Source organism: Bombina bombina, chromosome 1 (assembly GCF_027579735.1).
Source record: "Bombina bombina isolate aBomBom1 chromosome 1, aBomBom1.pri, whole genome shotgun sequence".
Lineage (NCBI taxonomy): Eukaryota > Metazoa > Chordata > Amphibia > Anura > Bombinatoridae > Bombina > Bombina bombina.
The window spans coordinates 689,705,784-689,722,963 of record NC_069499.1 but is presented as its reverse complement, the minus strand read 5'-3'; the positions used below and the strand labels follow the sequence as shown (position 1 = coordinate 689,722,963).

At 40.8% G+C, this 17,180-nt stretch overlaps 1 protein-coding gene across 2 annotated transcripts in view; it reads left to right on the top strand.

Moving 5' to 3' along the window:
* Window positions 1–17,180, top strand: part of UPF3B (UPF3B regulator of nonsense mediated mRNA decay) — a 186,700-nt gene that overhangs the window by 91,098 nt on the left and 78,422 nt on the right. Inside the window, exon 7 of one of the 2 annotated variants that reach the window (XM_053699197.1) lies at window positions 12,284–12,472. In XM_053699197.1, the coding sequence (XP_053555172.1) occupies window positions 12,284–12,472 (189 nt within the window). Of the gene's footprint in view, window positions 1–12,283; window positions 12,551–17,180 lie in introns of both variants that reach the window. The other variant, XM_053699196.1, reaches the window with a different exon arrangement.

The window sequence follows — 17,180 nt, the reverse complement described above, 5'->3', positions numbered from 1 at the left end:
CGGATTAGCCACTGCTCCTAGGATTTTCTCATAGGTACTAGGGTCCCTTCTGGCGGTGCTAAGACCAAGGGGCATTGCTGTAGTACCTTACTTGGACGTCATTCTGATTCGAGCGTCGTCCCTTCCTCAAGTAAAGGCTCACACGGACATTGTCCTGGCCTTTCTCAGATCTCACGGATGGAAAGTGAACGTGGAAAAGAGTTCTCTATCTCCGTCAACGAGGGTTCCCTTCTTGGGAACTATAATAGACTCCTTAGAAATGAGGATTTTTCTGACAGAAGCCAGAAAAACAAAACTTCTAGACTCTTGTCGGATACTTCTTTCCGTTCCTCTTCCTTCCATAGCGCAGTGCATGGAAGTGATAGGTTTGATGGTAGCGGCAATGGACATAGTTCCTTTTGTGCGCATTCATCTAAGACCATTACAACTGTTCATGCTCAGTCAGTGGAATGGGGACTATTCAGACTTGTCTCCGAAGATACAAGCAAATCAGAGGACCAGAGACTCATTCCGTTGGTGGCTGTCCCTGGACAACCTGTCACAAGGGATGACCTTCCGCAGACCAGAGTGGGTCATTGTCACGACCGACGCCAGTCTGATGGGCTGGGGCGCGGTCTGGGGATCCCTGAAAGCTCAGGGTCTTTGGTCTCGGGTAGAATCTCTTCTACCGATAAATATTCTGGAACTGAGAGCGATATTCAATGCCCTCAAAGCTTGGCCTCAGCTAGCGAGGGCCAAGTTCATACATCAACCATCAGGGGGGAACAAGGAGTTCCCTAGCGATGGAAGAAGTGACCAAAATCATTCTATGGGCGGAGTCTCACTCCTGCCACCTGTCTGCTATCCACATCCCAGGAGTGGAAAATTGGGAAGCGGATTTTCTGAGTCGTCAGACATTGCATCCGGGGGAGTGGGAACTCCATCCGGAAATCTTTGCCCAAGTCACTCAACCGTGGGGCATTCCAGACATGGATCTGATGGCCTCTCGTCAGAACTTCAGAGTTCCTTACTACGGGTACAGATCCAGGGATCCCAAGGCGGCTCTAGTGGATGCACTAGTAGCACCTTGGACCTTCAAACTAGCTTATGTGTTCCCGCCGTTTCCTCTCATCCCCAGGCTGGTAGCCAGGATCAACCAGGAGAGGGCGTCGGTGATTTTGATAGCTCCTGCGTGGCCACGCAGGACTTGGTATGCAGATCTGGTGAATATGTCATCGGCTCCACCATGGAAGCTACCTTTGAGAGACCTTCTTGTTCTAGGTCCGTTCGACCCACTCCAGCTGACTGCTTGGAGATTGAACGCTTGATCTTATCAAAGCGAGGGTTCTCAGATTCTGTTATTAATATTCTTGTTCAGGCCTGAAAGCCTGTAACCAGAAAAATTACCACATAATTTGGTATATCTGTTGGTGTGAATCTGCAGGATTCCTTTGGGACAAGGTTAAGATTCCTAAGAGTCTATCCTTCCTTCGAGAAGGATTGGAAAAAGGATTATCTGCAAGTTCCTTGATGGGACAGATTTCTGCCTTGTCTGTGTTACTTCACAAAAAGCTGGCAGCTGTGCCAGATGTTCTAGCCTTTGTTCAGGCTCTGGTTAGAATCAAGCCTGTTTACAAAATTTTGACTCCTCCTTGGAGTCTCAACCTAGTTCTTTCAGTTCTTCAGGGGGTTCCGTTTGAACCCTTACATTCCGTTGATATTAAGTTATTATCTTGGAAAGTTTTGTTTTTGGTTGCAATTTCTTCTGCTAGAAGAGTTTCAGAATTATCTGCTCTGCAGTGTTCTTCTCCTTATCTGGTGTTCCATGCAGATAAGGTGGTTTTGCGTACTAAACCTGGTTTTCTTCCAAAAGTTGTTTCTAACAAAAACATTAACCAGGAGATAGTTGTGCCTTCTTTGTGTCCTAATCCAGTTTCAAAGAAGGAACGTTTGTTGCACAACTTGGATGTAGTTCGTGCTCTCAAATTTTACTTAGCAGCTACTAAGGATTTCAGACAAACTTTGTCTTTGTTTGTTGTTTATTCTGGTAAACGGAGAGGTCAAAAAGCAACTTCTACCTCTCTCTCCTTCTGGATTAAAAGCATTATCCGATTGGCTTATGAGACTGCCGGACGGCAGCCTCCTGAAAGAATCACAGCTCACTCCACTAGGGCTGTGGCTTCCACATGGGCCTTCAAGAACGAGGCTTCTGTTGATCAGATATGTAAGGCAGCGACTTGGTCTTCACTGCACACTTTTTCTAAATTTTACAAATTTGATACTTTTGCTTCTTCTGAGGCTATTTTTGGGAGAAAGGTTTTGCAAGCCGTGGTGCCTTCCATTTAGGTGACCTGATTTGCTCCCTCCCTTCATCCGTGTCCTAAAGCTTTGGTATTGGTTCCCACAAGTAAGGATGACGCCGTGGACCGGACACACCTATGTTGGAGAAAACAGAATTTATGTTTACCTGATAAATTACTTTCTCCAACGGTGTGTCCGGTCCACGGCCCGCCCTGGTTTTTTTAATCAGGTCTGATAATTTATTTTCTTTAACTACAGTCACCACGGTAACATATGGTTTCTCCTATGCAAATATTCCTCCTTAACGTCGGTCGAATGACTGGGGTAGGCGGAGCCTAGGAGGGATCATGTGACCAGCTTTGCTGGGCTCTTTGCCATTTCCTGTTGGGGAAGAGAATATCCCACAAGTAAGGATGACGCCGTGGACCGGACACACCGTTGGAGAAAGTAATTTATCAGGTAAACATAAATTCTGTTTTTTTCCCAGGCAGCAGATGGATGAAGATTTCTGCCTGGAGACTGATGATCTTAGCAGTTGTTACTAAGATCCAGAGTAGTTCCCACAGAATGGCTGTGGAGTACTTAAGAAACTTCAGTGTGAGGAACGTTTTTCATGCTACAAGCATTGAGGTATGTTCAGTCATTTTTTTTCTGGAGAGACTGTTATTTCAGAATTGGCTGACAGTATCCCCATGAGGGAAAGTGTAAGCAGTAATCCTAATGTATAGAGAGGGGTATTACTGGACCTATAGGTTGGGCTGTAAAAAATGGTTGACACTGATGACATGTTGTTTGTGGGAAAACGATTCTATGTTGGGAGGTAAAATAACGTTTTTTTGTGGCAAAAGTTTTCAATTTATTTTGGCAATGGAGGGTACACATGGCTTCATTTAGATGGGTATATGAACCCACATGGCTAGGTTTTTTTAGACCGCTCTGGTGCGGTTATTGTTTAAGGCTGTGAGACATCGAGTTAGATGGGCGGGGCCTATTTTCGCGCCTCAGTTGTATTTCCCATGCAAGCAGCAAGCTCCAGCTCTGGTGGGCCTTTCAGGAAAGTTTGGGCCTAATCGAAGGGTTAATCCGATTTTGCAGACCCCTGAGGGCAGGTAGGCGCCACAGCAGGGCTGTGGCGAGGTGCAGGGGGTGTTTTTGTTTAACTATAACGTTTTTGGTATAACGTTTTTTGTTCTTATGGGTTAAGTATTCCTTTTCTTGTGGGGCAATCTTAACTGACCAGTTGGGATACATTTATCATAAAATTGAGATAATTTTATCATTTTAAAGCAGTTTTGGAAAAATTGTATGCTTTTTTTCTCTTAAAGGCGCAGTACCGTTTTTTCAGTTTATTTTTTTCACAAAATAAAGTGTTTTCAAGCCTGTTTGTGGTCATTACTAGCGTGTTTTAACATGTCTGACATTGACGAAAGCCAATGTTCCATGTGTTTAGAAGCCATTGTGGAACCCCCACTTCAAATGTGTCCCTCATGTACTGAAAGGGCCTTACATTGCAAAGAACATATTTTAGCTGATAAAAGTATGTCTCAGGATGATTCTCAGTCAGAAGAGAATCAGGTTATGCCATCTACTTCTCCCCAAGTATCACAACCTTTAACGCCCGCCCAAGAGACGCCAAGTACTTCTAGTGTGTCTAATTCTTTCACCCTGCAAGATATGGCTGCAGTTACTTCTACTACCCTTACTGAGGTATTATCTAAACTGCCTGGTTTACAGGGTAAGCGCAGTAGGTCCGGTATTAGAGTAAATGCTGAGCCCTCTGATGCTTTATTGGCCATCTCCGATGTACCCTCACAGTGTTCTGATTTGGGGGTGGGGGAATTGCTGTCTGAGGGAGAGCTTTCTGATTCAGGAAAGATGTTCCCTCAAACAGACTCAGATGTGACGGCCTTTAAGTTTAAGCTTGAACACCTCCGCTTGTTACTCAGGGAGGTCTTAGCGACTTAGCGATTGTGACCCTATTGTCATCCCGCCAGAGAAACTGTGTAAAATGGATAAATATCTAGAGGTCCCTACTTACACTAATGTTTTTCCAGTCCCTAGAAGAATTTCGGACATTGTTACTAAGACATGGGATAGACCAGGCATTCCGTTCTCTCCCCCTCCTACTTTTAAGAAAATGTTTCCCATATCTGACACCATTCGGGATTCGTGGCAGACGGTCCCTAAGGTGGAGGGAGCTATTTCTACCCTGGCTAAGCGTACAACTATACCTATTGAGGACAGTTGTGCTTTCAAAGATCCTATGGATAAAAAATTAGAAGGGCTTCTAAAGAAGTTGTTTATTCATCAGGGTTTTCTTCTGCAACCTATAGCGTGCATTGTTCCAGTAACTACTGCAGCAGCTTTTTGGTTTGAGGCTCTAGAGGAGTCTCTTAAGGTTGAGACCCCATTAGATGATATTTTGGATAGAATTAAGGCTCTCAAGCTAGCAAATTCTTTTATTACAGATGCCGCTTTCCAAAATGGGCAGAGACTCAAATTTCTCAGAGTCCCATCGTTCAAGATGGAGACCATACGAACCATTTTGCCAATGATCCAGGAGGGTCAATATATGACCACCGTGGATTTGAAGGATGCGTATCTTCACATTCCTATCCACAAAGATCATTACCAGTTCCTCAGGTTCGCCTTCCTGGACAAACATTACCAGTTTGTGGCCCTTCCTTTCGGGTTAGCCACAGCTCCCAGAATTTTCACAAAGGTGCTAGGGTCCCTTTTGGCGGTTCTAAGGCCGCGGGGCATAGCAGTGGCGCCCTATCTGGACGATATTTTTATTCACGCGTCAACTTACCATCTAGCCAAATCTCACACGGACATCGTGTTGGCTTTTCTAAGAACTCACGGGTGGAAGGTGAACATAAAAAAGAGTTCACTTGTTCCTCTGACAAGAGTTCCATTCCTAGGAACTCTGATAGACTCGGTAGACATGAAGATTTTTCTGCCGGAGGTCAGAAAATCAAAGATGTTAACCACTTGCCGAGCACTTCATTCCATTCCTCGGCCATCAGTGACTCAGTGTATGGAGGTAATTGGACTAATGGTAGCGGCAATGGACATAGTTCCGTTTGCTCGTTTACATCTCAGACCACTGCAGCTGTGCATGCTCAGACAGTGGAATGGGAATTATGTGGATTTATCTCCTCGGATAAATCTGGATCTAGAGACGAGAGACTCTCTTCATTGGTGGTTGTCACAGGATCATCTGTCCCAGGGAATGTGCTTCCGCAGGCCAGCATGGGTCATAGTGGCGACGGACGCCAGCCTCTTGGGCTGGGGTGCAGTCTGGAATTCCCTGAAGGCTCAGGGTGTGTGGACTCAGGAGGAGTCCTTACTACCAATAAATATTCTGGAACTGAGAGCAATATTCAACGCGCTTCAAGCGTGGCCTCAGCTGGCTTCGGCCAAATTCATAAGATTCCAGTCGGACAATATCACGACTGTAGCATATATCAATCATCAAGGGGGAACAAAGAGTTCTCTAGCGATGATAGAGGTTTCCAAAATAATTCAATGGGCAGAGACTCACTCTTGCCATCTATCAGCAATATATATCCCAGGAGTGGAGAACTGGGAAGCGGATTTTCTAAGTCGTCAGACTTTTCATCCGGGGGAGTGGGAACTCCATCCGAAGGTGTTTGCAAAATTGATTCATCAATGGGGCACACCGGAATTGGATCTGATGGCATCTCGTCAGAATGCCAAACTTCCTTGTTACGGGTCCAGATCAAGGGATCCTCAAGCAGTACTGATAGATGCTCTAGCAGTACTGTGGTCGTTCAACCTGGCTTATGTGTTTCCTCCTTTTCCTCTCCTACCTCGTCTGATTGCAAGAATCAAACAGGAGAGGGCTTCGGTAATATTGATAGCACCTGCGTGGCCACGCAGGACTTGGTATGCAGACCTGGTGGAAATTTCATCTCTGCCACCGTGGAAACTGCCTCTGAGACAGGACCTTCTCATTCAGGGTCCGTTCCAACATCCAAATCTCTGCAGCTGACTGCCTGGATATTGAACGCTTGATTCTATCTAAGCGGGGTTTCTCTGAGTCGGTCATTGATACCTTGATTCAGGCTCGGAAGCCTGTCACTAGGAAAATGTATCATAAGATATGGCGTAAATATCTTTATTGGTGCGAATCCAAAGGCTACTCATGGAGTAAGATCAGGATTCCTAGGATTTTGTCCTTTCTCCAAGAAGGAATTATCAGCTAGTTCCTTAAAGGGACAGATTTCTGCTTTGTCAATCTTACTACACAAGCGTCTGGCAGATGTCCCAGATGTTCAGTCGTTTTGTCAGGCTTTGGTTAGAATTAAGCCTGTGTTTAAACCTGTTGCTCCGCCATGGAGTTTGAATTTAGTTCTGAATGTTCTTCAAGGGGTTCCGTTTGAACCCATGCATTCCATAGATATTAAACTACTATCTTGGAAAGTTCTGTTTTTAGTTGCTATCTCTTCTGCTCGAAGAGTTTCTGAGCTATCTGCGTTACAATGCGACTCGCCTTATCTTATATTCCATTCTGATAAGGTCGTTCTGCGTACTAAACCTGGATTCCTTCCTAAGGTTGTTTCAAATAACAATATTAATCAGGAAATTGTTGTTCCTTCTCTGTGTCCTAACCCTTCTTCTAAGAAGGAGCGTCTGTTACATAACTTGGACGTGCTTCGTGCCTTGAAGTTTTACTTGCAAGCGACCAAGGATTTCCGTCAAACATCTTCCCTGTTTGTTGTGTATTCTGGAAAGCGTAGGGGTCAAAAAGCTACGGCTACCTCTCCTTCTTTTTGGCTGAAAAGCATCATCCGTTTGGCATACGAGACTGCTGGACAGCAGCCTCCTGAAAGGATTACAGCTCATTCTACTAGAGCGGTGGCTTCCACATGGGCTTTTAAAAACGATGCTTCTGTTGAACAGATTTGTAAGGCTGCGACTTGGTCTTCCCTTCATACCTTTTCCAAATTTTACAAATTTGATACTTTTGCTTCTTCTGAGGCTATGTTTTGGAGACAGGTTCTTCAAGCAGTAGTGCCTTCTGTTTAGGTATCTGTCTTGTCCCTCCCGTTCATCCGTGTCCTGTAGCTTTGGTATTGTATCCCACAAGTAAAGGATGAATCCGTGGATTCGTCGTATCTTATAGAAGAAAAGGACATTTATGCTTACCTGATAAATTGATTTCTTCTAAGATACGACGAGTCCACGGCCCGCCCTGTCAATTTAAGACAGATTATATTTTTTGGTTTAAAACTTCAGTCACCTCTGCACCTTTTAGTTTCTCCTTTTTCTTCCTATACCTTTGGTTGAATGACTGGGGGGTGGAGTCAAGGGAGGAGCTATATAGACAGCTCTGCTGTGGTGCTCTTTGCCACTTCCTGTTAGCAGGAGGATAATATCCCACAAGTAAAGGATGAATCCGTGGACTCGTCGTATCTTAGAAGAAATCAATTTATCAGGTAAGCATAAATTTCCTTTTTTCTGTGTATATTGAAAATTGTGGGGCCCCCTTGAAACTCTCGCTTTCTGGCTCTGCTTGTCCGAGCTGGTCACTTCCCTCTTCCTTTTCCCCTTCCTTCGGGTCGTATCCCCTATTCCCTGAGTTGAGAGGGGGTCCGTTATTGTTCTACAGTAACCCTTTCACATCAGTTCTACTTGGGTTTGGGTGGTGTCCCCTCGGGTTCTGGGCTACCCCTATTAGTCCCCTTAAACCTCGGGAAGATTACAGGTAATCGCCCTTTTCCTTGAGGTTGAAAAGTCTGTTACCTAACTACTGATAAAACCAAGATGTCCTAGGGCCCGAGGGGATATCATCTACCCCTGTTTTGCAGTAAATATATGTAATCTGGGATAAACTCTTTTGGCTAGGAGTGTTATCTATTTACAAGACAATCTTTTCAGGAAATAGACCTTAAAATTTTGGAGACATGCCTCATACGTCTAGGAGACAAGTGAAGACCCCTACTGTTACTAAAAAGACAGTATATGATCATTTTACTCAATCTGGAAAAGCACCCATCGCGGATCAAAACACAGAGCTAAGTGACCCTGAATCATTAGATGCAGAATCTCAATCAAGCATGTGCTCGGTGACACCGTCACATCACTACATCACAAAGTCTACTTTACAGAAGATGTTCGCCAACCAGACATGCTCTATCACGCAAGAGATTCAGCGTTCCTCTGCAGAATTGAAAAAAGATATCTCTGAGATAGGCGAGAGAGTGGACACACTTGAGTGTAAACAAGATGATTTGGTGGTTGATCAGACCAGTTTATCTTACACTGGAGTTTAAAATGGCTGACATTGAAGACAGATCCCGCAGAGACAACATACGATTCAGAGGGATTCCCGGAGAGTGTCGGGACTCCTGACTTACAAGGCACCCCACGAACCTAGTGGTCACGAAAGATAACCAATCTCATGTAATGTCTACTCTTCCTCAGGGTATGTCTCTACTCGCTTCTTGGGGTCTTCACTCAGGACGTTCTCCTCCACCACAGGCTGTCAATCCGAAACTAAGAGCTTCGGCTCCTGAATGGAGAGCAAAAAGGTCTAAAATAATCCCCTCTATCTTTCGCTACTATGAAGGGGCAATGCTAACACATATCTCACAGTGGGGAGCAATACAATCTTTAAGCAAATGGAAAGCTATAGAACAAGTTTCGCTGCCACACCACACATACCTATTGGACCTAATCTGGATCCCCACTCACGTAGAACCCTGAACATTACTAACCCCATAGTATGTGAATGCCTCGCGATGTGGGACAAAATTAGATATTATCCCCACATAGCCCCACACCCTCACCGGTTACTTCCCTGACAGGCCTGCTTCTGGGACTACCCAACTCCCACCCTCAGAGGTGGGCATAACTAGGTATACAAGTAGTTTCGGATCTCTGGTCTTCCTCTTCGAACCCGCGCTTCTACACATTAGAAGAACTAAAAATAAATTCTCTCTTGCCCCAATATATGACATTTGAGTACACCAGACTGAGGAGCTTCCTGACCAGTTGGGGATTTAAACCTGAATTATCTCGTCCCTGTACCCTTTGGGAAACTATTTGGCGGCAAGGTAATAGATTACGTACCCCTGTCTCTACACTACTCCCTAATAGTTTATTTTTGCTGTCTGTGTTACCTATCTCATTTACTTAAATGGGAACTATACTTAGACACCACCATTTCCCCACAAATATGGCAAATTGTTGTTACCCTTACCACGAAGGCCCTACACTGTATCACACAATTTGAAACGTATTATAAGTTAACACACTGGTACTACATCCCCACTAGACTTAATAAAATGTATGGATCTACCTCACCACTGTGTTGGCGAAACTGTGGGCAGATAGGAGACACTTTACACATATGGTGGGACTGCCCCAAACGCGCTCTCTTATGGAATACCTGTTTTCGGGTGTTATCTGGTTTAGGCATAGCACTTCCTAAATCCCCTTCCAATGCTCTTCTCCATATTGGCATTTACACCTAACCTAAACATCAGGCATATTTATGTATATACCTTTTAACGGCAACCAAAGCGGCAATAGCCAAGTCATGGAAAAGTATGACTCCTCCAAGCTGGCCCATGATACTAAACTCGATGGCGTACATCTATAAGATGGAAAAAAGTATATTCTACACCCTAAACAAATAAGACTTATTTGAACTTATCTGGGCAGACTGGGGTTCACGATATGACAATTCCTGGACACCTAATGTCACGACTAGCCCATGATGTTCAATTCTGGATTGGACCTTACCTTTCCTACTCTGACTCATTCCCCTTTCCCTCCACTTCTTCCCCTTTACCTTTCCCATTCTCCCTTACCTTTCCTAAATTATCATAAGATCTTATTCTGTATAATGTATGTGATATTTGTTTATTTTTGGTATTGATCACATACTTGAGCTTTAGGGGTCTGCGCGCCCCAAATACCCTTGTTTATACTGATTTTTCAATCGGATTGTTACTTTTGATTCAATAAAAGTTGAAACTCAAAAAAAAACAACAACAAAAAAAAAACTAAATTTCTTCAAACAAAATGTTCACAAGCTCATATGTAGTACATCTCGATATTCACATCCAAAATGAACCAATGATTTAACCCTAAAAGGGAGTAGAAAGAAGGCGCCACATTGTATGAACAGTACAGCAAACCGTCCCTAAGTAAAGCAGGTCAGATACTCACAAATGGATAAGCACACTTGTGCTGGTAGACAGTCTGAACAGTTATCAGCGGTTCAGCTCACTGACACTACGGCTTCTTTGTATCCAAACAAGGGTGCAGCTTCCACTCGCCAGGCACACACCAATATGCTGCAATATAGTGAATGTAAAAGTAAAATCCACTTTACTTAAAAACATATAAAAAGCACCGGGTCATCCTAACAAAGGAGCCCCTTTGTACAGATACAATAGATTTGATTCAAGTAATTTTGTATTATAATACAAGTTTAAATCCCCAAATCTAGAATTCCAAAATTCTAACTTTTAATTGATTTTTTTTTTTTCCCTGTCTAAGTCACAATCTTCTCAGCCTGTATCTTTGGTTTGTTTTTGTGTTCTAAAATGCACTATGTATACAAAAAGTATTAAAAATTATATAAAACGACCTTTAGGTTGCATGTGTAAGCTGTGTTATGTCATGTAAATATTGCCTAAATGACATAATATATTGTGGTTTACACTTAGTTCCATCCCCTATCCAAACTGTCCTATTTTTAAAATGCATATATTCCATAATCAAAGCTATTCTGAAATCCAAACTTTTTCTGGTCCCAAGCCGTTTGGATAAAGGGTTTCCTTTGTAATCTTTGTTCAGAAGTGATCTTGGACGATACGAGCCTGAGCAAGTTTAATATTTTCTATCTTTCTGTATATAGCATCTAACACCACATTTGATTGTAGAGTTGTTCTAAATACAGTGTTACTTTGTTTTGCTAGATATTTTATACAATTCTACCAGCAATTTATCGGGCCCAGCAGCTTTTTCCTTCTCCATAGAGTTAATTTATTTTATTTTTCATTTCTACACAAGTTATCTGATTATTTATACTCTCCATATCTTCCTCTGAAATTTGTGGAAGTTTCACTTTTTCTCAGATCTCTTCAGAAATATCTCCTGATTTATATAGATCTTTATAATAATCCCTAAAAGCTTCAAGAATCTGGTTTGTGTCTTTTTCCTTATCCTTAGATCCCATAATAATATACCTTTTATTTTATTTATTTATTTTTTTTTTTTTTTATTATAACAAGCATAGCTAAACTCTTTCCAGAGCTCTTTCCATGTCTAAAAAACCGTGCTCAGCCTCTCTCTCACTTTTTGCCTCCATAATATTGCATATGATTCACTATATTTTTAAACTCTAAATATCTAGCATAAGTTTTTGAAACCTCTTGAGAAAGTATATTTTCTTGCTGTTTACGACTTTTATTTTCCTTATAGTAAAATACATTTTCTCCCCTCATTACAACCATATTCCAAAGTCTGCCTGTTCCCCATGTTGACTATTATTTTCTTCAAACTCTTGCCATTTCCTTGCAGAAATAATAAGGAATTCTAGGAAGTTACTTAAAAGGACAGTCTACTCCCATAATTTGTCATTTTTAAAAAGATAGATAATACCTGTACTATCCATTCACCTGTTTTGCACAACTAACATTGTTATATTAATCAAGTGTATTCTTGTGTTTTATTCATTGAAGCTTATTCATATTTTGTTTAAAAGGATTTTTGTTGTGTTGATTTTTTTTTATTTTTTATTTTATTTTTATTGGCACATTAACCATAGTTATTTATTGTTTTTGTTTATTTAGCTTACCGAAAAGATTAGGAATCTATTCATATTCGCTTTCCATTACACCATATATATATATCACTTTAATATTTTTAAAAACCTGGGTGTCCAATGATAAAGTATACATAAATGTGTGTGTTTAATTATTTTAAATGGATTTACATTAATTTTTTACTTTTATTCCAGAGAATAAGAGATGAAAAACGCGAAGAGAGGAGAAGAAGAGAGCTGGAAAGAAAAAGACTGCGAGAGGAAGAAAGAAGAAAATGGAAAGAGGATGAAAGAAGGAAAAGAAAAGATGCAGAAAAGCAAAAGAAATTTGAAAAGACTCCTGAGAAAGAACTGGACAGACCAAAGGACGAGACAAAAATTAAGGTAGCTGAAGAGGCTACTCACACAGAAACTGTTAACTGGCCGGCATCTCTGGCTGTGAAAGGGTTAAGTGATGACAAGGTATAGTACTATATATAAATAAAGAACCTGGGTTAAAACCTAAATGGAACATATATATTAAATGTATAGATACATTCTGCATTTAAAAAAAAAAAAAATTGACTTTCAATTTTTATATAGTACATTTATAATAAGGAATGACCAATTTAGTTGAAATAATCTTTATTGTCAAAAAGGAAGACAAGAGACATATCTAATACATCATGCCCCTAGTTCAGATAAACATATTTATATTCATTGTTACAGTCTCAGGACCTCTTATCATGTTCGATAAAGTTTTATAATTCCATATATCTGTCTCAAACAACATGAAAAAGAGTTGTAGGATGAAACAACTTCTCTCAGCAATTAGTATATCCATCCGGCTTTCCCAATGTATCTCCATCATTACTGAAATCTCTGAAAGTCCATAGAGTCCTAGGAAAAGCTCCCACCTACTGAAGTTGCCTTCAGGCATAGGAAATATATGAGGTCCTGTTTATTTTCCTGAAGTAGGAACGAAAATATCTATAGTCTTCCTTCCCCTCCCTTTTCTAATGTGTTTTCCTTTTATTTTAATAATTATAAACATTAAACATAAACTTTTGAAACTGTAAAACAATAAACTCATAACTGTATAACCTTTCCCGTCGAGCAGAGAGAGAACCATCAAATTGTATCTAAGATGTATATAAGTTCCCCATAAAAGACTTAGTGGCAATAAGTTTAGGAGAGATCCCCTATCGTGTTATAACTCTTGAAAGACTTAAATTTCCCTTATCTCTCTTCTATCTCTGTTCATGATCCAGTGGACCCAAATCTTTTGGAAATGTGTTGTTGTATCCTGCAACCAAGAGGCAGATTCTGACATAGCATATATATTATCTAACCTGTTAATCACTTCTGACCACGTTGGTGAACCTGTTCTCCAGTGTTTGGCTATACATATCCTCGTGGTTGTACAAAGTATATTTATGAATATATTGGTAGCTAAGTTTAAGGATTCATCTGAAACATGCAAGAGGGCCTGCGCCGCCGTTAGCATCATAGATTTATCTAATAGGATACTTATCAATTTAGAAAGTTTGTTCCAAATTTGTTTAATCTCCCCACATTCCCACCACATATGCATATAATTTCCAATTTCTGCACAGCCTCTGTAACAGAGTCTACTTTTCTGCAATGTATAATGTGCAGTTCTTATGGGTGTAAGATACCACCTGTAAGATGTTTTAATAGAATTTTCGATAAGGTCTGCGCATATCAGTCCCTTGCTAATCCTAGAAAGTATTTGTGTCCATCTGTCATCATCATATGTTTCACCTAAGTCTCTTTCCCAATTCTCATGAAGCGGCAATTTGGAGCCTTTTTTTGCATCTTGTATTGCCAAGTACAGTTGTGATATTAGTTTTTTATTTCTACCTGGGGTTGCAATAATGCGTTCTGTTGTAGTGTATGGGTTTAGTGGTTTGTTTTGTCTGTATTTGTATATTGTGGTGGATATCTGAAGATATAGGAACCAATGTAAGGTGTCCGGCTGAAGTTTATCTTTCAGTTGGGTGTATGTGAGCATTTTACCTTTATCTAAAAAGTCTGCAACTCTGTAGAGGCCCTTATTTTCCCACTTACATATTAGTATTTGAAATTCTGCAGGAAGTATAGCACCCAGTGGTATTATCTTAGTACCCTTGGGTATGAGGCCTAGAGAAGATGTGAGGTATTTCCACATATGTTTGGACTCCTCTGTCACCTTGAGTTTGTATAGTGTTTTGTTTGTAGTGTTTGAGGTGTTCCAAACAATCGTGGCTGGATCATTCACCCCAGCTAAGTCTGCCTCTAGTCTAGTCCAAGTTATTTCTCGACAGTTTTTGCTTATCAGCGTAATTTGTGACAACCTAGCTGCCTGATAGTAGTCTAACAAATTGGGCACCCCCACTCCCCCTAGCTGTTTGTGTTGTTTTAATAGTTGGGAGGCTATTCTAGCTGTTTTGGGTCCTCGTAGGAATCTAATTAGGTCCATCTGGAGATCTGCTAGCTCTCTTTGCGGTACTTTGATTGGTAATGCTCTGAAGAGATATAATATTCTCGGTAGAATATTCATCTTTATAATCGATAATCTGCCATACCAGGAGAAACACCCCCTCCTCCATCTACCCAAATCCCTTCTTACGGTCTTAAAGATCTCAGTATAGTTTGCCTTATAGAGTCCCTCTAGTGTGTTTGTTATGTTAACTCCCAAGTATTTGATATATTTTTTAGCCCACTTAAAGTCAAAATTCGCTTCTATCAACTTACGAGTATGTAGTGGTAGTGTCAGTGGTATAGCCTCACACTTATCTGAATTTATTTTGAAGCCTGAGATTTTTGAAAATTCATCAATGACTTGATATAGATGAGGAAGTGATCTTAAAGGTTTCGTCAATGTAAGCAAAATGTCATCCGCAAATAAGGTGAGTTTATATTCTTCTTTGTTAATTTTTACTCCGGTAATGTCTTTTGCTCCCCTGATGTAGGCCGCTAAAGGTTCTATGCTTAGTGCAAATAATAGAGGAGATAGCGGGCAGCCCTGACGTGTCCCATTTAATATTTTAATTGGCCTAGACTGATGGCCCGTTGCTCTGATAGTTGCTGTTGGGTCTGAATACAGGTTTTTAATAGCCGTCATGAATTGTCCTTTGAAACCCATGAATGTTAGTGTCTCAATCATATATTCCCAGTCGACCCTATCAAACGCCTTCTCTGCGTCCAGAGATAGGAGCAGAGAAGGCGTTTTTGTCCCCACCAAGTACTCCACCAGAGACACCGTTCGTCTCACATTATCTGGGGCTTCCCTTTCTTTTATGAATCCTACCTGGTCGGGATGTATCAAGAGGGTAGATATAATTTGAGCCTATTTGCTAAAATTTTTGTAAAAATTTTTAAATCTTGGTTAATCAATGAGATCGGCCTATAGTTTTGGTATTTTTTGGGATTCCTTCCTGGTTTGGGTATAACCACTATTTTGGCCTGCAATATGTCCTGTGGGATACGGGTACCCTGCATGATGTCATTGCAGAATTTGTGCAAGTGGGGGACCAGACATTTTTTAAATACTTTATAATATTCACCTGAGAACCCATCAGGACCCGCCGCCTTGCCTATTTTAAGATCTTTTATTGCTAGGGCGATTTCGTTTATTGTTATTTCTGTGTTTAAGGCTTCCATGTCTGTAGCATTAAGTTTCGGGAGTTTAGCCTTTTGCAGAAAATGGTGTCTAAGTGTTTTTGTCTGAGTAGTATGTTGAACTTTTTTCCCGTCATAAAGAGATTCATAATATTGTGCAAAGCAGTCCGTTATGTCTTGAGGGTGATATATTAGCGTCCCGTCTTCTTTTTGTAGTTGTTGTATAGTTAGATTTTTCGTCCTTTCCCTTAGTTTGTGAGCTAGAAATCTATCTGGCTTATTAGCATATATAAAGTAATGTGCCTTCAACTTATGCATAGCTCTGAGGGAGTTCTCATTTAAAATCTTAGCTAGTGTTTGTCGCTTATGTGTAAGTTTATTGAAAATATCTGAGGTTAGTGTGCTTCTATGTTGGATTTCAAGCGTTTCTATTTCCTGTTGGAGTATCTCTATGTGAGCCTTAACTTTTTTTGTGTATAGAGCTTTTTCCTTTATCAATAAACCTCTTATGAATGGTTTGTGAGCAGCCCACGTGATTGTTGGGGTGGTTTCTGGGGTTGTGTTTATCTTCCAGTATTCTGTCAAGTTATGCATAATTTTGTCATATAATTCAGGTTTCTTCAATAAATTTGGATCATAAGTCCATGACCTTTGTCTGTCCACATTGACCAGTCCCTCTAATTGTATCTGGATAATAGAATGGTCCGACCAGACACATGCATGAATTGTGGAGCTGTGTAAACTGGGGAGTAGAATCTGACTAATAAATATATAATCTAATTTGGTATAAATTTTGTGTGCTGGGGAGTAGTAAGTATGGTCATTCGTCTGCCCATATAACGTTACCCAGGTATCTATCACATTATGAGATTCTAAGATATTCTTAATATTTTTAGAGATGGAATTATGTCTGGTTTGTTTATTAGTGAGTTTGTGGGGCGTATCTACTTTGTGTGTTTTCAGATTAATATTAAAGTCTCCGGCTAATATGATTTTTGATTGTGACCATTGTGTCAGTAGGTGTGACAAGTGGTGAAAAAAGTTGTGCTGTTGTTCATTGGGTGCGTATATATTGCAAAGTGTAAGCGAGGTGTCTAGCATACGTCCTCTCACTATAAGATACCTGCCCTCTTTATCTGTCAGCACTTCTTCTTTGATAAAGTTAAGTGCATCATGTATAAGTATTGACACTCCTCTCTTTTTTTTGTCAGTCGTGGAGTGGTATTGTTGCGTGAAATATCTACTCCAATATTTGGGTATTTGATTATTTGTAAAATGGGTTTCTTGCAAGAATATAATATTAGCATTTAGGTTGTGATACTGTGTAATTGCTGTTTTTCTTTTATTATCTGTATTTAACCCCCTTACATTATGTGAGATTATTCTTATCTTGGGAGTCATGAGTCAGTTCCCCTCCCCTTCTCTACCTGTAGCTGACCAATATCTCCACTTGCAATGTTATGAAATCCTCTGCTCTCCTGTATAACTT